The 25,781-nt window shown below is 33.8% G+C and overlaps 1 protein-coding gene across 1 annotated transcript; it reads right to left on the reverse strand.

Moving 5' to 3' along the window:
* Positions 1–10,976: 10,976 nt before the first annotated feature.
* Positions 10,977–11,611, reverse strand: LOC110093244 (putative calcium-binding protein CML19). The gene has a single exon (XM_020818070.2). It carries the CDS (start codon positions 11,574–11,576, stop codon positions 10,995–10,997), a length of 582 nt encoding a protein of 193 aa, XP_020673729.1. The 5' UTR covers positions 11,577–11,611; the 3' UTR covers positions 10,977–10,994.
* Between the last annotated feature and the right edge of the window lie 14,170 nt (positions 11,612–25,781).

Below are 25,781 nucleotides of genomic sequence, written 5' to 3' on the forward strand. Positions count from 1 at the left end.
CCCCCCCTCCTTGGTTATATAGCCTCGGGACTAGTTCATAAGGGCCTAACATCCCTGACAAACTTTCACTATTATGAGGGAATAATGATATGATTTGTTATGCTTTAAAATTGAAATGGGTTAAAAAGTTCCTAAGATGGTGGAACAAGAATATTTTTCGCAACATCTTTGCTAATATTTTAGAAGTTAAAGAAGTAGTTATTCATCTTGAAATATATTTGCTACTAGCAATTTTGTTGAGATATGAAATTAGTTGTGTAATGCCAAATCTAATATTACTAATATTTAATATATGGAGGAAGAATATTGGAAACAAAAGGTTGTATCTAACCACTTATTGGAGGGTGATAGAAATACCAAATATTATCATGTTATTGCCAATTCCAAAAAATCTAAATCTTTTATAAATAAAATTAAATTGAATTCTAATGTTTGGTGTGAAGATCTGGATAGGATTAGTGCCTTAGCTATTTTACATCACCAAAATTTTCTTAATTGTACCAAGGATGTTAGGGCTATTCTTATCCTCGATTTACTCCTCCCTTTATTAATCGACCAGACAATTTTAACATTTCCAAAACTCTTGTTGAACTTGAAATTTTTTATATCTTTAATCAAGATGAACGACGATTCTATGGCAGGGACTAATGGTTTTACTATTACTTTCTATCAAAAATGTTAGTAAATCATTTTAAGATGATCTTTGTAAAGTTATTATAGCCTATTTTTAATGGAAAGATCATTCTCAAGTTTTTTGCATGCATTTATAGTATTTTCATACTTAAAAATGATAATATTGAGAACTGGAATGGTTTCAAACCTATTAGTCTCTATAACACTTTCAATAAGTTGATTTCCAAAATTTTGGATTCTAAATCCTTCCCATGATTTTTTTTTCTTTGAATCAAACTTGATTTGATAAAGGTAGAAGTACTATTTCTGACAATATTTTACTTGCTCAAGATATGATTAATAAAAAATAAAGTGCTTAGGCATAATTTAATTTTTAAGATGGATATTCCTAAAACTTATGATAATATTAATTGGTTTTTCATGTTTAATATTCTTTTTATTTTAGGTTTGATGATAATTGTAACAAGCCTTTTAAAGGTATTATTAGTAATAGCTGGTTCTCTATCGTTACTTATGGTAAAGTTAAATGTTTTTTCAAAGCTGCTTATTCTTACTATGTATATTATAGCTATTGAGTATTTATTTATGTATTGACTTATTACTTTTCATTTTATAAAAGTTCATTTTATAGAATTTTTTATGGTTTATAATATATCTCATCTTTATTTTGCTAATGACATTGTCATTTTATTTTTTATTTTTCGCAATGGGTTCAAGAATTTATTTGACACTTTTGAAAATGAAAGTGGTCTTAACTTTAACATTAATAAGAGCACTTTTATTATGAGCAAAGCCATGTCGTCGATGCAATGCAATAATATCAATATGTGGAGTGATTTAAAAAAAAAAAAAACAAATTCTCCATATTTATAACCTTAGCACTCACCTGTATAATGGTCATGAATAATCATTTACTTTTTATAAAATATTCTCTAACATTAATAAAAAGTTATCCTCTTTGGAATTTAAGTTTTTCTCTATGGGTGCTAGGCATTTAATTGTTATAAGTTTGTTGTATCTCATACCCATGTAACTCATTCAAACACTAAAACCTACTCTTCAAGTTTGTGATCAAATGGACAAACTTATCAACAAATTCTTTTGGGGTTCTTCATTGAATTCTAAAAGATTCACTGGTATAACTGAAAGGCTTGTACTGGTCTTTTCAAGGAGGGTGGTTTGGGTTGTAAACCCATTTTTGATTTGATTAAAGGCTTTTCTTATAAATTATATGACAATTTAGAATTAATGACTCCCTCTAGGCTAATTTAATGAATAAAAAATACTAAAAAAACAAGTACCCAATTACTTGCTCTTTTGAAAAGGGGCACTGTCAGGTTTAGAGAAGGTTATATAATATCAAATGGCTTGCTAAATCGACTATTGAATGGGGAATTAGGAATGGCTCCTCCCCCTTATGGTAGGATGATTGGTTATCAAGGGCTATTTTGTTTGGTTTTGCTTCAAACATTCATAAAGGCAATGTTATTTTTGTGGAGCTTAGTACTCTATTCAAGGGTCTTCTATTATGTATTGACCTGAATATTTGCATTGAAACTGATTCAGAAGTGCTTCTTTCTTTAGTTAGTTCAAAAAAATGCTATAATGACAGCATTTTTTATTTGTTCAACAAAACAATGGGCTTTAATGGTAGATTTAACTATAGAATTTCTCATATTTTGAAGGAAGATAATGCTTGTGCTGACAGGTTGGGTAAGGAAGGATCCAATATATTTGATACTATTTTGTATAATAAGAACCCTTTTCATAGAGTTCTCAATGGTAGGATCAATCTTAATGCCTTGGGTGTATCATACATCGAAAGCTAGATATATGTTTGTAGGACCTATTTATTTGCAAATTCTATTTGGTTCCTACTTTTTTAACTTTTAATTTTTTTTTAGTGGTTATGCTTCATGTAGGTATATCTGGGGGTTTTGTGTATCTGAGGTGGTGTTTGCTTTGAGGTTAGATTATGTGATTGGTTATGCTTCTTTTATTATTTTTTTTTGTTAAATCATTTTATTTCTTTGATAGGTTGGGCACTAGTTATCTCATTAATACAGTTGTTTTTAACAATATGTTATTACTCTTTTTTCTTCATATAGCTGGTTTTTATGTTTGGATACTTTCATATATGCTTTTTTATGCCTTAGCAAGGATTTTTACTTGGCTTTCTTTTCTTGGACTGTGACCTCAATATGTCTAGTTATACTTACCTATATTATGTTGATTTTAACATTTGATTTTGGGCTTTTGGTGTAATAACTCGTATTTTGACTTTTTTTTTTCTGAAGCTATTTTAACTCCAAATCATAATCCATCTTTGTCATATTATTTTGATCACAGTATTTTACTTGCACAAATTTTTTCATAATTTTTGGGCATCGGTGAAAATCCTTAAGAAATGTGTACATATTAGTACAAGTGAAGATTTTGGGACCGCCGGTTGTCCATTTTGTAAACTGATTTCAACGATATTTTTAAAATAAAATGATTTATTTTATGAATATTTTTTCATAATTTTTGAAGTCTTAAAATGACTTATTTGAAATTTATACCAGAGAATTGATTTAATTAAATATTAAATAAATATTATATTATAATAAATATCTTAATCCACTATTAAAATTTATTTTGACCTCCAAAAATAGTACTATAGTACCCATAAAAGTCTTAAAACATTATTTTATATAATTTTTTATATTTTAGTAATTTTTTGAAAATATGCATTTTGCCTAGGATTCTTTGTTATCTACAGTTATAAAATTTTAGCATCTTCTTAATTAAGCTCAATTATGTATTATTTGATACAGTATATTGAATATTAATATTTATATATATTGAATATTAATATTTATATATGTTTGAGTAATAGCTATTCGCTGTTATTGTTATAGTATTGTGATAATAATGTGCATGTGTGAAATAAATAAAAAAAGATTAGTTGACCCGTTGGTTGGAGACTGATTGACCTGTATAGAATGGTGGGCCAATGGGCTTTCCTTTAAATATTATGGTTTGGTGTTATCCTCTACTGATTCATGTGATACTTATTAAGAGTTATAAGAAGACGATTACTATGCATACGAGTAAAGAGTGACGACTCTGTTTACTGGGCCAATAATTTACTGATAATAATGTAATACTAAAAAACATCGTGATGGATAGTTCTTACTTATTTAGTGTGACTACTGAAATATATTTTTTTAAAGTCTTTTTCTTATTATTGTATAAATTTATTATTATTGCATTATTCTACTGCTCCTACCAATAGATTATTACTTTTATTAATATAGATATTGATACTATTGGATACTACTGATTCACTGTACTGATATTATGCGTGTGATATACTAAACATGTAATATATAATAACTAGATAGCATGTGTGCACTCTTATATGATTTTACTATATTGACATGATTTCGATAATCTTTATTGATATTTAGATTTGATGTTTTATCTGATTTATGTACATATATAATAATTTCTTTATATAATTGACTCCCGTAGTGGTTTACCACTTTACTAACATTTGTATCATAATGCCTTATTATTTACAGATTTTACTGCTATTGTATGTAAGTTTTACTTTTTACGTACTGATTCAATGATCATATGAATATAACTATTATGATTTGACTGATTACATGCATATTACTTATTTACTATGTTTTCAATTCAGTTATATGTTTTGGTGACTTGCTGGGCTTTTAAACTCATTATATGTGATTAAATAATTTTGGGTCAAGGCAAGGGAGCAAGAATGTGAGGCTATTCATGTTCTTCATGTTCTATTTATTTTTGTTTTTCTTTTGTACTCAGGATGAAGTAGTTATGATTTGATTGTGTAGATCCTGAGTAGTGTATATGATTTTTGTAAATAAATATAATAGATATATACATTGATGTTTTAAATTATAGAATCTATTTTATTGTTTAATATTAATATATAATATTAGATTACTCTGGTGTTGTTTACTAAAAGATAAAAATAATTCTTTCAATTTAGATTATACGACATCACAAATTGGTATCAGATCATAGTAGTTGGAAGAATTAATTGTTACCAGAGTAGTCGGATTTAATTGGGAGTTAGGTAGAATGGGTAATTTCAGGTGCATTATTTTGCATACATATAGTTACATTTGTGTATTATTCAAATCATTCTAAACTATACAGGTGAAAAGTTAAATGAATTATCCAGAGTTAAATGTACCAAATGAGTAACACAGTACAACTCCAATGCCCTTAGAAAGTATGATGCAATTTGCTAGTATTATAGCACAGGTAATAAGAGATACACAAAGTAAATCAGCTGGGAGTAAAGAAGAAGAGGGATAAAAGCATTTGCAAAAATTTTATAAGGTGAAGCCTCTATTACTCAAAGGAGATGTATGGCCTCAGGCTACAGAAGATTGGTTAATGAGGATAAAAAATATTTTTGATAATATGTAGTGTTCGGAGAGCCGAAAGGTACCATTAGCTGTATTCCTATTTGAAGGAGAGGTAGATAGATGATAGATTGGATAATATAAAGAGACATTTCAAGGGAAGACAAATGCAGAGATCACTAGAGATGAGTTGACTACACTATTTAGGATGTGGTTTATACCTTCCTCAGCCCGGCAATAGGTGTAGGAAGCTTTCTTTAAGTTGGAGCAAGGACATAAGATAATGATGTAGTATGAGGCCGAGTTTATTGCTCTTGCTAGGTATGCTCCTCATTTGATCCCCAATACTGAAGAAAAGTGTTATAGTTTTCTATAAGGGTTAAACAGGGAGCTAAGACACCCGCTAGTACATCTATGAATTCAGGAGTTTTCTAAGTTGGTGGAGCAGGCCAGAATAATAGAGATTGATTTGGCAATATGAGCATCCATATATGAGGTGGGTCCTGTTACAAATCTGATTTCAGAAAATATAATTTTGATGATAGCAAACATTTTTTATACTTCTATTTTTCTATAATTTCCTTGCCTATTAACATTTCAGGTCCCAAGATCAAATTGCAAATCAAACCAGCTCAAGATTAGGTAGATTAGGATTGAGTCAGCTTGTAATGTATTTCAAGTGTCTTTTATCTTTTCTTGAGTCCATTATAAAAATATAGGTCATGATGCTAAGTAACCTTACACACATTTGGGAGAAAATTTTGACTGTTTTAGAGTTTTTGTTTTCAATCATATCATCCAGGATGATCCCAAATCATCATGGATGATCAGTTAAAAATATAAATCCTAATTATGAAATTCTGGTTAAGGCAACCATAATTAAGCAAATTATTCTGGATGATATTATCATCGTCTGGGACGATAGGCTCAAATTAGAAAGAATCAACCGCAATAACCTTTTAGGCATGTTTTATTTTTGGACATCTTCCAGGACATCATCTTGGACAATTCACTATAATTATGCCTAAATTAGTATGGAAATTAAAAAAATAATTAAGGTTTGATTGCTCGATCATATCATCCTAGACGATCCTAAATAGTTAAACAAATATTAGTTTCATCTTAGACTACTAGGACGATGTTATGGATTATATATATTAATTTATACTAATTGTACGAGATGATCCCATATCATCCAAGAATGATTAGTTATTTTTTCATCAACCAAAGATGCAATCAGGGCGATATTCTGGATGATGTTTGGTGTTTTGAACTAATCGGCCTGGATAATCAATGTAATTTTTCCATCATCTAGACATGTAATCAATGCGATGTTCTGAATGATGCTCAATAATTTTGAACTAATCATACATGATGATATACTATCATCAGGATGATCAGAATAAATAAGTCTTTTAATCATCCAGACTCCCCCAGATCATCCTGGCTGATTGAGCTGAATTTGTACGATCATACGGGATGATCAGCCGATCGTCCTGAAAGATTATATCAATTTGTTGCATTTAAGAGCAAATCCAAAGCACTTCTATATAAGACCTCTTGTTGACTCAATATTATATCTCTTACTGCTATCTTGACCTGAGAGAGCCAAGAGGAGAGGGAGAGAGAGAGAGAGGATCTTGTGAGGGAGAGTTTGTGAGGGGTTTCATAAATGTTGCTCTAAGCAAGGATCTGAGTCAGCTTCTCTGGTCGTCGTCCCTTACTCATTGGTTATTCGAGAGAGGTCTACCTTAGCTATTGATCGAGTTCTATGCCTGCTTTAGGAGGAAGCAAAAGGAGTTGGGTTCTATGCCTGCTTCAGGAGGAAACAAAAGGAGTTAGATTCTTTGCCTCACTGGTGTTGGTGAAAAGGATGTTTGTATAGGCTTCTCCGCTTTACTGTGGAAGCAAAAGGAGAGTCACTGAGTTTAGTGTAATACTCGGAGGAGAGGCTCCGAGGAGTGGATGTAGGTCAAGTTGACCGAACCACTATAAATCTCTATGTGTTCTTTCTTACTATTTTTCTGCATTTAATTTCTGCACTTTGATTTTCTTATGGTGAATTTTGGTTTGATCTAAGATTATGTTTTTGATTGAGAAATTTTTTAAAGTACCAATTCACCTCCCCCCCCCCCACCTCTTGGTTAGCCTTGGGCTAGTTCATAAGGGTTTAAAATCTCTAACGAACTTTCAGGTCTCTGATATGATGTTAAGAGGAGGAGGAGGAGTAGAGATGAACTAAGTAAAGAGAGAGATAGTGACAAGAAAAAAAAACAAGTATAATGATTCGAGAGGATCTATATTTTGTAGCATCTTCTGACATCTATAGTAAGTACACTTATTATGGTTGATGACATGTAGGTCAATGCTACTTATTGAGGGGGCGATGTTTTTGTTGTGGACAATAGCGACATAAGGTAGTGGACTATCCTCAAAGGGTATTTGGAGGAAAAGCTGATTCTGGTGCAGGACAATCCAGACATGCTATATGACAGAGGATTGTCGGGTCAAATGCATATAGTGGAAGATCAACAATCATAGTGGATGATAGAGCTGTTAGTGGTAGTCAGAGGGAGACTATTACACCATGACCAACTGCACCTATGTCAGTGATGCCATATCTGTATAACTTATAATATCTGGTTGAACAATAATCTGAAAGCTCTTCTAATAAGAAATTTATTTGAATGACTAAATGACATAATATATCATGCATAATTGAATGACATGTGATAGAATGAACTGCATGACTCTTTGATTTTTGATGAATTCTAATTTTATTTTGATTTGATTTGAGTTTTGATTATACGAATTTAGTTGATATTGATTTTATACCTGAACTTTTAGAGAAATGTTGGAGATGACATATTTTTTAAGGTGGGTAGATTGTAATAATCGATATTTTAACTTTTTCATTTTTTGGAGTCATTATAACTCCAAATGTCATTCTATCTTTGCCATAATATTTTGATCATAGTATTTTACCTGCACAAATTTTTTTCAAAATTTTTGGGCATCGGTGAAAATTCTTAAGGAATTTGTACCAATCAGTATAAGTGAGGATTTTTGGACCCTCGAGTGTCCATTTTAAAAACTAATTTTATCGATGTTTTTTAAATAAAATGATTTATTTTATAAATATTTTTCTGTAATTTTTGAAGACTTAAAATAATTTATTTAAATTTTATACTAAAGAATTGATTTAATTAAATATTAAATAAATATTTTATTATTATAAATATCTTAATCCACTATTAATTTTTTTTAAAACATTTGTTTTATCTTCATTTGGCCAAAATAAAGAAGTTTTTGTGAGGTTAAGAGAGATTTTTTAGGAGAGAGAAATTTGAAGCTAAGATTTGAAGGCCACTATGCAATTTTCATCTGTCGACGTAGTTGAGAGATTTGCTCGTTTTGTAGTAAGGAACCACTAGCCTATTTTTTATTTCAAATATTTTATATTTTTCATATTTTTCTAATCAAATTTAAATTTCTATCATAGAAAAATATGAATAACTTTATATTGACAAAACTTTTTCCGCATAACTTTCTATATGTTATATATAATATCATAATTATGAGTATTATGAATATTTATTTGAGATTTTTTACCATGTGAATTAGAAAATATAGTAATTTTTGTCTACCTAAAATTTTATTTTGACATCTAAAAATAGTAGTGTAATATAATAAAAGTCTTAAAATATTATTTAATTCAATTTTTGGTATTTTGATAATTTTCTAAAAATGTGCATTTTTGCCTAATAGAATTCTTTGTTGTCCACCATTATGGCATTTTGGCATCTTCTTAATTAAACTCAATTATGTATTATTTACTTTAATATTTTAAAAATGGATGTGTATATGTACTTGAGTAATAGATGGTCTCTATTATTGTTATAGTATTATGATAATAAGATGTGTGTGTGAAACAAATAAGTAAAGACTGGTTAACCCATTGGTTAGAAACTGATTGACATGTATAAGATGGTAGATCGTCGGGCTTTTCTTTAAATATTGTGATTTGGTGCTATCATCAACTGATTCTCGTGATACAGATTGGAAGTTATAAAATGATGATTACTGTATTGATGAGCAAATAGTGCAACTTTATTTATTGAGCCAATGGTTTACTGATACTAATATAATACTAAAAAATATCATAATAGCAAGGACTTCTTACTTGTTTAGTGTGACTACTAAAGTGTATGTTTTTAAGGTATTATTCTTATTATTGTACTAATTTATTGTTACTACACAAATTTATTGTTATTGTATTATTTTATAGCTCCTACCACTAGATTGTTACTGCTATTGATATAGATACTGATACTATTGGATACTACCAATTCAATGTTTTGATATTATATATGTGATATATTGAGCACATGATATAAAATAATTTGATAGCATGTATACACTCTTATATGATTTTACTACATTGACATAATTTGACAGTCTTTATTAATATTTGAATTTGATGCATTGTCTGATTTTTGTATAGATATAATGATTTCTTTATATATTTGACTCTCGTACTAGTTTACCACTTTACTGGCTTATGTATCATAGTATTTTATTATTTATAGATTTTACTGCTATTGCATGTGAGATTTTCTTATTTATACTAATTTAATGATCATATGAATGTAACTACTATGATTTGACTATTGACATTCATACTACTCATTTACCATGCTTTGAATTCAGTTATAGATTTTAGTGATCAGCTGGATTTTTTAAGCTTATTATATGTGGTTAAATGATTTCAAGTTAGGGTAGGATAGCAAGAGTGTGAGGCTGGTCATGTTCTTCAAGTTCTGTTTCTTTTTATATTTCTTTTATACTCAGGATAAAAGTTGTTATGATTTGATTGTATAGATCCTGAGTAGTGTATATGATTTTTGGGAATGAATATATATGTATACATAGATGTGTTAAATTATAGAATCTATTTTGTTGTTTAATACTAATAGATAATATTAGATATCTCTAGTGTTGTTTACTAAAAGATAAAAAGTAATTTTTCTAATTTAGATTATGGGGCATCATATTTGGTTCCTTCTGTTTTAGCTTTTGGCTTTTCTTTTGTTTTTTTTTTTTTTTTTTTTTTTTTTTTTTTTTTTTTTTTTTTTTTTGGGAATATTTTCAGCTCTCCTATATGATCCCTTTGCACAGATTTGGGCCTGGTTTTCTTTTATTTGTCTATGCCCTCGAAATGTCCATTTCTCTTTCTTGCATCATGTTGATTGTAACCAATGTTACTGCCCTTTTGTGTTTATTCTTTTGAAGGTTGATGCCTTTTTTGGATATGATGCCATTTTTCATTTCTGCGTCGTCTTCTTCTAATGATTGGGTGGTTTCTATTGCCTCTAATATATCTCTAACTGCATATATGGCTTATGAATTTCCTTTTGGTATTGTATCAGCTCAACGGTTGGTGATACTGGGGGCCTTCTCATGAGGTATTGTTTAATCATGTTTCACGATTTTATGGGTGCTGCTTTTTGCCTTTTTTTTTTAGCAGGATGTGCTTTTGGCCTTTTTGATTTCTCTTGCTTTAGCTCAGCTGCCGGTCCTAATGGAGTTTTTGTGTTGAGGCTCGATCATTGCCTACCTTTTCATTTTATTTCTTATAATTAGCTAGTATGGGTTCTTTAGCTAGCTCAATAATTTTTTTTTTTTCTTTTTGATTGCAGCTCTTCGAGAGTTTCTGATTCCTTTAAAGGCTTTATAACCCTTCTTTGGATAAAATAAAATTAATATAATTAAAAAAATTTTGCGCAAGCTCCTATATTAAAATTTTGCCTAATATTTATCTAGAACAATCAACCAGAATAATAAAAAAATCAAACAATCAAGGACGTCTGCAAACAATGCCGTGAACACACGCTCGTCCTAGTTACCTGCAATGGCTATACATAGTCAAGTAATTAATTACCTACATAAATTACAACATAATATTCAGAGCATCATGAGCTTGAATTCATCGAAGCAAATGACCCCATCCCCATTAAGATCAAACTTCTTTATCATATCGCTGCATTCCTCCAGCTTTTTTTCCTTACCCAACCGTTGCAATGCTGACCGGAGGCTTCTCTCTGTGATGCAACCCATTCCGGCCATCTCGAAGGCTGCAAACGCTTCCCTTAGAGTCCTCTCCCTTTCCACATCTTCCTCCACTTCCACCAGCTTCAAAAAACCCTCGTAACCCAACTTGCCATCCCCGTCGGCATCCGACGACTCCAGGAAAGCCTCTGCATCCTCCGCTGAAAGCTCCTCCCCCATGCTGCGCAAGCAATTGCACAGCTCCAAAGCGGAGATCTTTCCGTCCCCGTCTTCGTCGAAGTAGCGAAAGACTCGCTCGAATTTGCTCTCTCGGAATGATGATGCCCGGAATGCCCGCGGTGGCAGAGAAGGTGAAGAGACCGTGTTAGGCTTATTCAGTGAAAGTCTTCTTGCAAAGATGGAGGAGCTGTTACAGCCGCAGAAGGTTTTCGGCGATGTTTCTTGTGCGTACAACGAAACGTTTTGGCTGGAGATCATGTTTACTATTATCAAGAACTTGGCTGCTTGGACAGTTAAGAGAAGTAATTGATCGAACTTGGAACTTGGCTACTGGGACGGAGGAAGGTGTTTTTATAGATGTCAGAGGTGAGAGAACGAATAGGATCGAGGTTGGAAAAAAGCAAACTTTTAGGTGCGGCTGTTTGAAAAACTTAACGGTCAACCGTCGCGCTGTACGCGTATGAGGTCATCTGCTACGCAACTGCATGCCACAGCGTGGCGTTGACAACAGCGTTTTTCTCTTGAGCGAATAACGAAGTAAAGAACACTTTAAAAAATCATAATAATAAAAACAACGAAGACAAGTAAAGAACCTTCAAGAACATTCAAATTTTATCAAAATTATTTTCATGATTGTTGCGTTATAGAACATTCATGTGCGTAGAGAGATAGAATTTAGCTTTTAAATTTTGTATGAAAATCAAGCACATTGATAGATTAGAGAGAGGGATGCAATAGTTATAAGTGACATAAAAATTTTTATGTGGAAACACCTAAAATAGGAGAAAAACTATGGGGCTTTGCCCACTTTGAATGAATTCTCTAATATTTGTTGTTAATTACAAATAAAGCCCTTTCTCAGGGAAAGGTTTTGGCTCAATGCTAGAGGGATAATAGTCGGCTAGCGACAATAACCGTGGTCGGCATGTAGCATATAGATTGGAAGGACCGTAGTTGGGTAACAGTGGTTGGAGGAATCATTGTCAACAGGCGACAGTACTCAGAGGGGTCGTAAATGATCGGCCATGGAGGTTGGAACAGGAGGGACATTAGTCGGCAGGAGACGAAGGTCGAAAGGACAGTATTCGAGTGACAGGGGTCGGAGGGACCATAATCGGCGGGCAACGGAGGTCGAATAGTTTGTAGTTAGGCGATGTAATTGAAAGGATTGTAGTCAACGAACGATGAAGGTCAGGAGAACTGTAATTAGGTGATGGCGGCCGGAGGGACCGTAGTCATCAATCAACAGAGGTCTTAAGCATTGTAGTCGAGCAACAATGGTTGAAGGTATAATAGTTGGCAGAAGACGGAGGATGGACGATCTGTGGTCAGGCGATGGTGGTCGGACAGTCCATAGTAGGTGACATTGGTTGGAGGGACCGTAATTGGCGGGCAATGATGGTCGAAGGGACAATAGTCGGTGGGTGATGGTGGTCAGAGAGACAATAGTGGCAGGTGATGGTGGTTGAAGGGAACTTAATTTGTGGGAAACAAAGGTTGGAGGGACAGTAATCTGCGAGCGATAGGGATGAGAGTGACTGTAGTCGACGGGTGATATTGGTTGGAGGAAAAGTAGTCGGTGTGTGATGGTGGTCGAAGGGAGTATAGTCGGCGGGCGACGATTATTAGAGGTAGAACCGTCAGTGGTGGCTAGACTGATGTCTGACAATGATGATCGGGCAGAGGTTCAACAGTGGTGGCCAAGCTCAAGCTTAACAGTTGTGACCATATGATAATGGTTCACCAGCATAGAATGTCGGGATGGAGCTCCGTGATTCTTCAAGCTTAATAGCTCTCTTGATCTCTAGCCTATGGTCAAAGCTTCTAAAGGTTTAAGCTTCCAAAGTTTGAAGCTGCCAAAAAGTCCCCCCTCATATAAAGAGTAGGAGTTTATTTGTATATTTGAGAGTGACATGCTACAAACATATGAATAAGATCAAGAATAATTTTTTAGTGCTCCATCAGATGGCTCATATTGATTCCCTTGATTATAGAGCGTTCACTCAGCATTTTATTGCCTTAATGAGATCAGAATTAAGTGATCTTGGGCTCGTCAGATTTATTTAGTCAAGCTACTCGATTTGATTTAGACATGTTATATTTGAATATCATTTGATCGTCAAATTAGTGCCTTGGATCTTCTAAATATGATTTGATCCCTTGATTTGGGCTCATTTGGGCTAGGGTTGAACCATTTTAGTGTCATTGGGTTTGTCTCATTGTGATGTTAAATTAGACTACAACTTTATTCAAATTAGAGTTTAGATGATCCCGAATTAAATTTTGAAAGTTGTCAACTCACATATTATTAAAACACAACAAAATATAAATATTGTATCATTTCTTTATTACTGAGGTGGCAATTTGATATTGGTTCTTATGTAACAAAGGCCGTCTCATAAGTCTATATATACATGTATTCTATACTATATGAATCAGAGCTTTTATTTCCATCTTTGTCTGCTTCCTTTGTTCTTGTTCTTTCTTGATCACATTCACTCAGTTTCTTCATGGTATCAAGAGCTCGGCAAAATAATCCTCCGCAATGACGAGCTCTGTTACATCGCATCTCAGCGAGCAAGCAGATGCGGAAGATCTTGAAGATCTTTTCATCCCGGCAGCTTTGTAATTTGTTGTTTCGAACCTAAAAATGATTGTCTTTGTTTAGTTAGCCATAGAAAACTACTCAGTTTGGAGAGCTCAAATTGAAAAAATATTTTGAGAAAATCATTTAGTTAAGTCTATTGCTCACACTATCTCTTCTCTGTCACCTAATCTTCGCCTATCTGATGGCAGTTCTATTCCTAACCCTCTTTTCAATCAATGGATCTTAATGGACCAGAACCTCGCTGTCGTGCTATGCTCCACTATTTCATCTTTTATCCTTCCTTATGTCTTTAATCTCTATTCTACCGCTCAAATTTGGTCTACCCTAGAAACAAGATTTCAATCTACTAATAGATCAAAGGTCATTCAGGTAAACAACTCCCTTCACAACATTTCACTCAAGAACCAAACTATAACTCAATACCTGTCTGAAATCAAGTTTCTCGTTGATTAAATATCTGATTCTGGTTCGGCCGTCGACATTGAGGATGTGATTCTTTACATTCTCAATGGCCTACCACCTTCCTATCAATTGTTTAAAACCGCCATTCGCACTATGCTTACACCTATTTCTCTTGATCAATTATATTCCTTAATACTTAGTGAATAAATTAATGTAGCCTCTGATACCGCTCGTTTTACTCCTCAATCGTATCCCAACACAACTCTATTTGCTTCTAGAGGAAGAGGTCGTAAGTCTTGTGGACGATATTCGCAACTCAACAACAACTCTACCGTTGTCTGTCAAATTTGCTCCAAGAAGGGTCATTCGGCCTCCATCTGCTGGAACAGGATGGACTTGAACTATACACCCTCTCCATTGGCTTCGCAGATTAAAGGTCTTATCGCAAGCTCAAATAACACCTACTTTAATTGGTATCTTGACTCAAGGGAAACTTCACATCTTACAAATTCGTTAGACAACATGTCTATCTCGACTCCCTATCAAGGTTCTGATAACATCATCGTCGGTGATGGGAGATCGGTTAACATAGCTAATTCTGGTATAGGCTTGTTACCGACTCCCTCTCGTAAGCTTTCTTTGCACCAAATTTTTCATACTTCATCCTTACATTACAATTTATTGTCTATATCTAAACTAACAAAAGACAATAATATTCTATAACATTTAATCCTCGAGTCTTTTGCTTAAGGACATGAAGACTCATCAAGTGCTGCTTCAAGGACCATCTGACAAAGGCCTCTACCCCATTCATTTCCAAGCTTCTTCTTTCGCAAATTCTGCTCTGACAGCTGCTACCTCTTGGTATCCTCCATGGAATAATAGACTTGGCCATCCCAATGACCGTGTTCTTTCTACCATAGCTAAATGTAATCTGCATCTTAATATACATGTTAGTCTGATTTCTTGTTTTTGCTGTAAGGAGTCCAAAGGACACAAATAGTCTTTTTGATAAGTCTGCTACGCGTCATACCTCTGTCCTTTCTCTTATTCATTCCGATGTCTGGGGTCTTGCCCCAGTTATGTCTGTTCAAAATTTTAGATACTATATTCTTTTTGTCGATGACTTCTCTCGATTTACCTGAATTTTTCGAATGTGAAGTAAAATATCAGAAGTTTACCATATCTTTGTGCATTTTAAAAATCACATCGAAAAGAACACATCGCAAAATATCAAAACTCTAAGAACTAATGGTGGTATTGAATTTATCAATCATAATTTCAATCAATTCTTGCTCTATCAAGGTATTATTTATCAAGTATCTTGCCCTTATACGCCTGAACAGAATGGAGTAGCGGAACACAAGCACATACACATCATAGAAACTACTAGGACTCTTCTTAAGACTGCTTCAATTCCTTACAAGCACTGGATGGAAGCTATTCTCACCTTTGTATACCTTATAAACCATATGTCATCACCCATCACTAACAACATCTCGCCATTTGAGTTATGACAAAAAATTAAGCTTGAATATAAACATCTTTGCACCCTTGGAATCGCGTGTTTTCCGCTTTTACCAAAGCTCTCTATACACCTTGTTTTACCAAACTTCGACTCAAACTAACAGTCTCTCAAGACCCATCAACTTGTAGGGGCGTATTAGTACACAACAAAATATAAATATTGTATCATTTCTTTATTGCTGAGGTGGCACTTTGATATTGGTTCTTATGTAACAAAGGCCATCTCATAAGTCTATATATTAAAAGTATTCTATACGATATGAATCAGAGCTTTTATTTCCATCTTTGTCTTCTTCCACTGTTCTTGTTCTTTCCTGATCCCGTTCACTCAGTTTCTTCACATTTTTTTTTTAGGTTAAAACCCTCTCATGGGGCCTACGCGTTTATATAATAAAAAGGTTACAAAAGTCCTTAGAAGGATCCTCCAGCTCTCTAATGCTCAAAAGAGCAACAGTCAAAAAGGAGAAAATAAACCCTAAGAGCCGGTGGATTCTTTTCCTACTATTACAAAAATAATAATCAAGATAGCAAGGGCTGTGAGTCAACAGCACCCAAAAAAGAAAGCGAGGAATGTCATCAGTCAGCTCCAGCTTCCTGCAAAAAGACATAAAACCATCCAAAAAACCAAAAGAGATTACCTTACAGCTTTTGACGCGAAGATCCTGGTTAATGATATTGATCCTGCAAAGAAATCTCCAAAAAATTTTGTCATACATGAAAAGGGAAATCCTTAAGCCATTCATCGCAAAATCACAATCCCAACAAAGCTGATTATCCATAGCAGTATAGATTTCTATTGAACTAAAAAGATAAAAATACCTTCTCTTATCAAAACAATAAACCTGTAATAAAAGGGTATAACTCCACTTATCAAAACAATAAACCTGCTTATACCTCCTAACAAAATTCATCATCAAATACCTGGCAAGGCCAACAAAACCGAGGGAAAAATAAACAACCCATAAACCATAAACCCAAAAGCAGAACCTCACAGCCGAATAGAGCCCAGGCAAACCAGCACCAGCCAGCACTCTCAAACCCACCGCCAATGCGAGAAGTATCACAGCCGACCAAAAAAAACACCAGCACCCACAAACTCAACATCAAAAAACTGCTCCATAAAAACCAACCAACAGCCACCAACCCACATCAATAAGGAACAGCAAAAGCTCCAACAGCAACCAAAACCACAAAAACCTTTAACAACAAAGCTAAGCCCATCAGCTAACCAGACGGGAGCAACACCAGAAATACAAAACTCTGCGAAAAGACTCATGAGCATTATCCAAACTCATCCAATTAATAAGATTCTCATCCACATTAACAAATTCAAAACCCACAAAAGCAGCACTATAAGCACCCTTCACAACAGCCAGAGTGTTAGCTGCCACAGCCGAATCAACATGATCCAGCAGCCGCAAACCCAAAGACAAAACCAGCACCAGAAAAAACGAACAATACCCAGCGAATCAGATAAGAGAAAAACCCAAATTACATAACTCTGCATGAAATGCTACTATGTATGTTCTATAAAATAGACTGTTTAGAATATTAATAAGATCTTTCTTTACTTTTATTGTTACTTTAAAAAAAAATGGATTTTTTAAATCTCAAAATTAGGTTACAAAATAATATTAGTGCTTATATAACATAAATGTCTTTAAAAATTTTGTTTCCATGATTATAATCGAATTGCCATTTAAAGTTATAAAAACAAAAGTTTAAACGATATGGCATCGATCAGTAAGTTAATTGGCTGATAATTTTTCTTTAAATATACGTGAACTTTCTACATTATAATTATTTATATAATTTTCTACTTAATATAATACGTTTTATATCATAAAAATTAATACTTATTATCGGATATTATATATTATTATTATTATTATTTCATTATAATGCAAATTTTAAAAATTATTTGTATACAAAAATTTATGAAAGAGTTTTTGGCACTTATGACTGACATTATAAATTCAAAAAATTAAGATTATCATAATTAGCGATATGTGAAAATCTGATTTCAATACATGTGAGCTATAAGTTAAAAATTACCTATAGAATTTGATACATAATAATAAAAAAAAAACCATTAACTAAAGCATGAATTACAATGAATAGTAATATTAAAATTTTATGAAATTAAATTCAGGATTATCTAAACTTTGAGTTCAACAAAATTATAAAGGCCATTTGTTTTCTTTAAAGAGGAATATAGAGTAATATGAAATATAATATAAAAGAAATGTTATGCATTTGAAATATTTGGAGTTGTTTAGAATAGTGTAAAACAAATGTTGGTGAATGTTTTTTCTATTTCAATATTTGAAGTAAAATTAATGCAATATTATACCTGATCATGGAGGAGGCTAGTGGCATTGATAGATGGCATATGCGGCATGCAACAATGCTTGGGGGTGACAATTAATGGCAGTAGAGGGTGAGGGGCAACAATAGCAGCTATTGGCAGACATATAAGTAAATGAACAAGCAAGTAGTCAAGCAAGCAGATGGGTTGCAATAGTGATAGATGAACATGGTGGTGGCAGGGGGTAGTAACTTGTCAATTTCGGGTCACGGGTAGAGTTCGGGTCGAACTTGGAACTGATCCGGCACTATTTGGGTTCGGGTAAACCCGACCCGTTTTTATAAATGGGTCGATTTTCCGGACCTGAACCCGACCCGCTTCAAGTTCGGGTCAACCCGACCCGACCCACGGACTCGGAAGTATGCCGACGGTGGCTACAGCGAAAGCCTCGCCGCCGTTGGACTTTGCGCGGAACGACCTCGCCACCGCTGGACTTTGCGCAGAACGGCCTCCTCACTTGACGACGCGCGGACGCGGCGTGAAAAGGCGCGGCAAGCCGGCAAGGCATCTGGGGACGTGACCCGCGACCGTCGGGCAGGCTGGCCTCAGTGCAGGCGGGCTCGAGGCAGTCGGGCAGGCGGCTCGAGGCAGCGGTAGCAGATGCTGGGCAGTGGACACAGGCAGCGTGGGCTGGGGCAGCGGGCAGCTCGGGCTGGGGTAGTGGGCAAGGGCGGGAATTAAAATTTTTTAAATTAAACGGGTTTTCGGGTTGACCTGGCAACCTGTCGGGTCTACCCGAACCCGACCCATTTTTGCAAACGGGTCGGTTTTTCGGACCCAAACCCGACCCGCTTCGGGTTCGGGTCAACCCAAACCCGAAAATTCCAGGTCGAGTTCGGGTTGGATTTTCGGGTCGGGTCCAATATTGACAGCCCTAGGGTAGTGTTCATCATTGATAGTGGAGTTAGCTTGCTATGAATTCAAAATTTAGCCAAAATCAAGTTGATTTTGAATTCATCAAAATATGAACTACAACATAAATTTTGCATTACATTCCTTTTCCATCAAACTATATACCAACATTCCTTAAAACCCTTACATTTGAAATACTTTATGCATGCTTTTCATCAAACCATACAGCCCCATAGTCGACGTGAACATCTGGATGAGATGAACCCAATTGCATTAGAAATGAATCGATCCGACTCCAAGGAGCTCAAATTAAGCACTTAAAGTAACTTGGAACTTTAAGACATTAATTAGATGATCAAATAATCTCCAAATCTTGAATGCCTATAGTCAAATTATGTATCATGATTAAAAAAAATTAATAAGTTCAATAGTGGTTACTTTTAACATCATTTAGATACTTAAACACTAAAAGAATGATTTATTATGTAATAGTATTGCCCAGTTGATTTTTTTGGGGATTTGGTCAAATTTACTACATTATCACTCTAAAAAAACTATAAATAGATACATTCATCATATAACAGGATGTAGAAGTTTGGATCTTGATTAAGAATGAGAAAGAGCTCGATCATTGAAGTACTCTCACCTGACAACCAACATTGAATCACCATGACCAAATCACTGTCACCAAAACAAAAATATCAAACCACCACCATCTAATCACCTCTACTGAATCACAATCTTTCTACCACCACAATCAAAATACCATTATCTGACTGTTGAACTCATTTTTAAATGAGGTTAATAGAATACAATGTGCTTAGCCTTACTTATTTGGGTTTTATTCTTAATGTGGGGCTTTCCTTAAAGAATTTTCATGGGTAGACTCCCAATGACTAATCATTAGATATCTATATAAAATCTACAAACCTAGAGCATCCTAAGAAAGTTCCTGTTGGCCAAAGACAATTGAGACCCATAGGCTAGGTTAACCCAACTTTTCCTCAGGAGGAATCCTGGATGCTTAGGATTCTACCTTAGACACTCCTAGGATAATCTAATAACCTTCCTAATTTTTAAAAAATCATTTTTAGTAGGTTGATGCCAAATTCAAAACTTTAACCCAAAAATACTCTTAGGGCATAATTGAACCATCCAAAGTTCAATTAACCCACTATAGGAAAAATCGTCAATTTTTTATTGGTAAATTCATAAAAAAAAAAACATTTATCAATCAATAAAATAAAGTTTTGTTACAAGTTTTTTAATGATATTTTTATCACAAAAAAGGCTGAATGAATGGCCAGTGGGCTCTCTTACCACTAACTTTTTGATGGATTTTTAATTGAGAAATAGCTGAAAGTAACCACGCGGATGAGACCTCCGAAAACCCCCACCAAAATTTACATCAAAAAATATCTGCAAGAATTTTCAAACAAAATTTTTTCATTGTAGGATCAATGGAAAATAGTATTGATTAATTTCTTGTAGAAAAATCACCAAAACCCTATCAAAAACCTATAACAAAAAAAAAAAAAAACTCACATATACTTAAATTTAGTTAATCTGTTAACAAAAAAATATGTATATTTACGTGACTCCCTTAGGGTCTATTTACATGTAGCCATCTATAGCAAGTGAACCACCTTGGGGCCACTGCCTTGTACTTATGGGTGGTATACATGTATATGGTTATGGTGGGAGTGGATAGTAAAAAAAATGTATGTATGATGAGTATGGGTAAGTGGAAGGGCCTACCAGAGATGGTGATGTGGGATGGTATGGGTAGAAGGGTATGGAATGCATAGGGTCTGGTGAAGGGAAGTACAGGTCTAGTGAGGAAAATGATGGCTGGTGTTAGTAGTACTAGGAAAGGTAAGAGTACCCTAGCTCACTCAATATCAATGCCTCGTCTTTCAATCTTGTTGAACATAGATCCTTAAAAAAATATTAAGTTCACTCTACGAATTTAAGATTGAATATGGTAAGAAATTGAATAAGTTGAATGCCATAGGTAGCAAACACTATTTGAAGATGTGGTATTCATGACTCTTCATGCTAAATAATTTCCAGGATCTCATGTATACACATTTGGATAAGTTTAAAGCATACTCAACTGATTTTTTTAAGCTTGGGACCCACTCACACACTACTCATTTCTATTCTAAAATGAGCAAGAAAGGGGATTTTGGCTTCAACAGTTTACCATTTCTACCATCTTTGAGTTTAAGTTATTTTCTTTTGTAGTACTCCTTCATGTTCATTCTTTCCTTTAAGTTATTTATCTTTCACATTCATTATAGTATTGAGTATGTTATCAAAAAAATCTTCTCAATATGCATGACATTTAAGTTATATCTAATTACATTTATTCTCTAATATGTCAATGTCCAAAAAATATTATTGTTTGTCCAATTATGCATAACTCCATAACTTGGGACTATATACTCTACTAGCATAGGAGCATCCATGATTTTAAGTATCATAGTAACTCTTCTAATATATAACACTTAATCTTGGCGGAGGTTGTGATTTTTCAATTTTATTTTTCATTTAAGTGTCCTTATTTCTCTTGAATAAATTGTTAGTTCGTAGGAATATATAGTGATAGTCAAATCAATAATTTTTGCCTATATATTTTAATGTGAATGACTAAGTGAATTCTATGCAATATAGGCAAGCTAACTTCCCTGTAGTATTCCAACATGATAACATAACATATGATAGAAAATCATTGGTCATCCATAATACGGCTACTTTCATTATAAATATATTCTTAATTGAAATATCATATATTATGACATCTTCCCATGCAAATATGAAGTCTTTAATAAATGGTTGTAAGAATACATATATTTAAACTATTGGATTATACGGCTTAGGTATGATAAGGGTGAGAAATAAAGGAGGTGTAGTCTTACACATCTCTGGTTGAATATTGTAGGCTATTACTACAACTAGTCAACATGAGTAAGGTAAATCTACCTGATTGTATGGAGTAAAGTTAGATGTACATAATCCTAACCTTACATTATGTTAAAGAACATTAAAGTAAGAATGTGTTCAATCAAAGTGCTTTTAGCTGCAAGATCGAATGGATGAGTAATAACACCTAGTTTGTAAATCTTTTTTTTTTTTTGATGTCATCTCATCTGTGCAAAAGGGCTCATTGAGCATACAATCATTAAAGCCTTGGAATGATGGGAAAATAAAATAATTAGATAAATGGAACAACCTTCTATTCTTTTTGTTTCCTTAATTTTAATGTACATAAAGGTGCACTGCAATGATGACTAGTTATCTCTACCAAGTCATCCTTGTAGTATAATATACAACCATTAATATAATAATATATTTTTATAACACCCAAACCCAATTTGAAACTAACTTCTTTGTATAATATAAATAAGCTAGAATTAGATTATCTATAATAATGATTTTCTTAAAGTAGCTTGACAAATTTATTGAAACACTCATGAGGAATGGTGTACTTTGCCTTAATACTAGGCATTAACAACAATTGATTACTCATAGTTATCAGTACAAACATCCCAAATTGGTTGTTAAACTACACAATAATTCATGGAAGCTTTATGTAACCTTATTTGATGGCTACTCTATATGTTATCGAAATTATGAGCTAGTTGCATCTAAAACCATCTTTTCGTACATCCTTGTATTTTCTACCTCCACTATGAAGGAACTTATTGAAAGTTTATATTGAGGTTCGAAATGTGGCTTGTACTCTCCATATGAATCCAAAACTAATAATTTGATGTGAATCCTCTAAGATATAAATCAATTATAATCTCATTAGGTGTAAGGTATACTTGACTATTAGTTAAATTAGATTTGAATAAAATAATCACTTAACCCTAAAATAAAATCTAAGAAACCAATGTAACCCTAATGGATTGGTCACTAAATATAAATGGGCTTTAGCCCATCTAAAGAACATTTAAATTTCTACTTGACAAATGGTCAAACACCTTTACCATGGTACAAAGGTGGCTACTTAATAAAAAAATAAAACACCTTAAGGGGCACTGACACGTTCCACTTACGTACGTTCAAGGCACGTGGGTGCCAAGCGTGGGCGACCCACCTAGGTTGCAAGTGGTTGGCCAATTCAGCCACTTAATAGGATCTAGACCTGACTTTGGTCTGGACATTCTAATTCAAATATTTTTTGGTCCTCGGAATCATTGTTTGATAACATAGACTCAATTTTGATACTTTTGGAGCCCAACATAACCTCTACATTCTATTTTAAATAATTTTAGAAGTTTGGAGCTAAACTTTTCAATAATTCTTGCTCTAATCAACACCAGTACTTCAAGAAATACTAAAGTTACGATCCGTGAAATTGGCTTGGTTCACAAGCTCGATAGGAGTCTACATTGACTTCTAAGGAATAGCTATGCCTTGTAACCTATTCAAAATTTAAATTTCACATCAATAATTTTTTAAAAACTCTAACACATATTTTTAAACTCTAGGAGATTCAACATTTAAAAATATGGTGGCAACTAATACATCACTTAAAATAGTAGCAAGTATAGGGGATCAATATTCAATCATATTTTGAACCAAAAGGTTGATATTTTATCCCCCAATGTAGATAGGAATTTCATTAAGATGAATAACATGGTTCTTGACTTGAACACACATCCTAGCAATTATTAATTGGTTTTTCATCGCAGTTAGGGAATTAAGTGAAAGAGGTGTCCCTATTACACTAGCTATTTTTAAAATGTCTGCAGGAGTTCGACAAGGTAAAGGTGGATTATGTGCTTTAAACCATAAAGTGCTCAAGGTAAATTACTCATGCCTGAGTCTAAACATAGGAGACCATTTCTATAATATGAATGATTTACTAAGGAAAAAACTAAGGGAGACCCAACAAAGCCATCTTGTATTCATTGATGGAAGAAAATTTAAGCAAAATAAATCCCTCATTTAAGGAGAGTAAGGTTAAAGTACCATTCAGAAGCCAAACATGTTTTATTGAAGCTAAAAGAGTCTTACAACAAGGCATTTTATTAATTGTATAACCCATGAGGTAAAGCCCCCATTCTTTAGATCCATATGCAATTTTATTATCAGATAACTAAACAACCTGGTTTGTGAAGGTGTGTAAGGGGAAAATATTTTGTCAAGATGTAACTCTCAATGAATAGCCTTTGTAATTGATGGAAAGAGGACTAGTAGGGTTTAAGGAAGAACGGGGCATGCTATCTTGAAGTTGTAGGTGTGTTGGTGTGGAAAGTTTGAAAAGAAGATTTGCCTTGTAAGGTGCAAAACAAATCTAAATTAAATTTATTTTGGAAAATAAAGAATTAAACTTAAATTTCAATTCTAAAGTTGAACATGCCATTAGGAATAGTATACCACCTTGGAAGGTGGAGATAAATTCTCCTAACGATTTTAGATCCAGAATTGTAGATTTTATCTCGAATGTCGTAGCTCGATTTAAGAGAGAACCACATATGACCCTAGAGGGTCAAAATGAAGTTCAATCAAATATCAAACTATTATAATCAAGATAAGTGATTTTTAATTTCATATTTGAATTGATGTTAACACATGATAGGGGAGCCAGCTAACTAATATAGTGCAAAAACGTAGACTTGCTTTGGCCTGAATAAGGGAGCCAGCTAACCGCCTAGGCGATTTTAAATCCATGAGTCCGATCATTTTATGAAAGAGTTATAAGAATGTTTTTATTAAGGTTTTTAAGAGATGGGACTGACATTTAGAGCTTGGACCACTAGTCAGGGGATTGGGAAAAGTCTTGATGTCGTCAAATAAAAATGTTGTCAATAAATTTACTCTCAATATGTTTAGTAGAAGGAACTTCTTCTACATATATTAGCGTTAACTGAATGGAAGGATGGAATTGTTGATCATGATTCTAAGGAGAGGGAGAGCCATATCTTTAGGAATCAGAGTTCAGTTGGTACTAAGGTGGTACCATAAAGGGTGTTATCCACAACTAGTGATTTTAATCCTTAGGAAAGGGATCACCTAACCTAAAAGAAAAGAAAGGTAGAAGGTAGAAATAATATGGTGTTGCAAATGGTGTTATCCACCACTAGTGATTCCAATCCTAAGGGAATGCATCACCTAACCCTAAAAAAAGAGAAAGGTAGAAGGTAGAATTAGAATGGTACCACAAAGGGAGTTATCCACCATTAAAAGGCATCACCTAACCCAAAGGAAAGGAAAGGTAGAAGGTAGAACTAGGATGGTGTTACAAAGGGCGTTATCCACCACTAGTGATTCCAATCCTAAGGGAAGGCATCACATAACCCAAAGGAAAAGAAAGGTAGAAGGTAGAACTATGATGGTGCTACAAAGGACATTATCCACCACTAGTCATTATAATCTTAAGGGAAGGCATCACCTAATCCAAAGGAAAAGAAAGGTAGAAGGTAGAACTAGGATGGTACCGCAAAGGGCGTTATCCACCACTAGTGATTCTAATCCAAAGGAAAGGCATGAACTAATCAAAAGGAAAAGAAATATAGGAAGTAGAACTAGGATGGTGCTGCAAAGGGCATTGTTGACCTTGGTTTTGCCTAGACCTGTGGTCAAAGAGTTGACATGGTTAAATTGACCAAGCAAGACCCCAAGACCCTTCCCAATGGGTTCAGGGAGTCAAGCCAAGTTTGCTGAGCCTAGGCCCCGGTGCTAGGCCAACCTA

Source organism: Dendrobium catenatum, unplaced genomic scaffold, assembly GCF_001605985.2.
Source record: "Dendrobium catenatum unplaced genomic scaffold, ASM160598v2 original_scaffold_4717, whole genome shotgun sequence".
Classification (NCBI taxonomy): Eukaryota; Viridiplantae; Streptophyta; class Magnoliopsida; order Asparagales; family Orchidaceae; genus Dendrobium; species Dendrobium catenatum.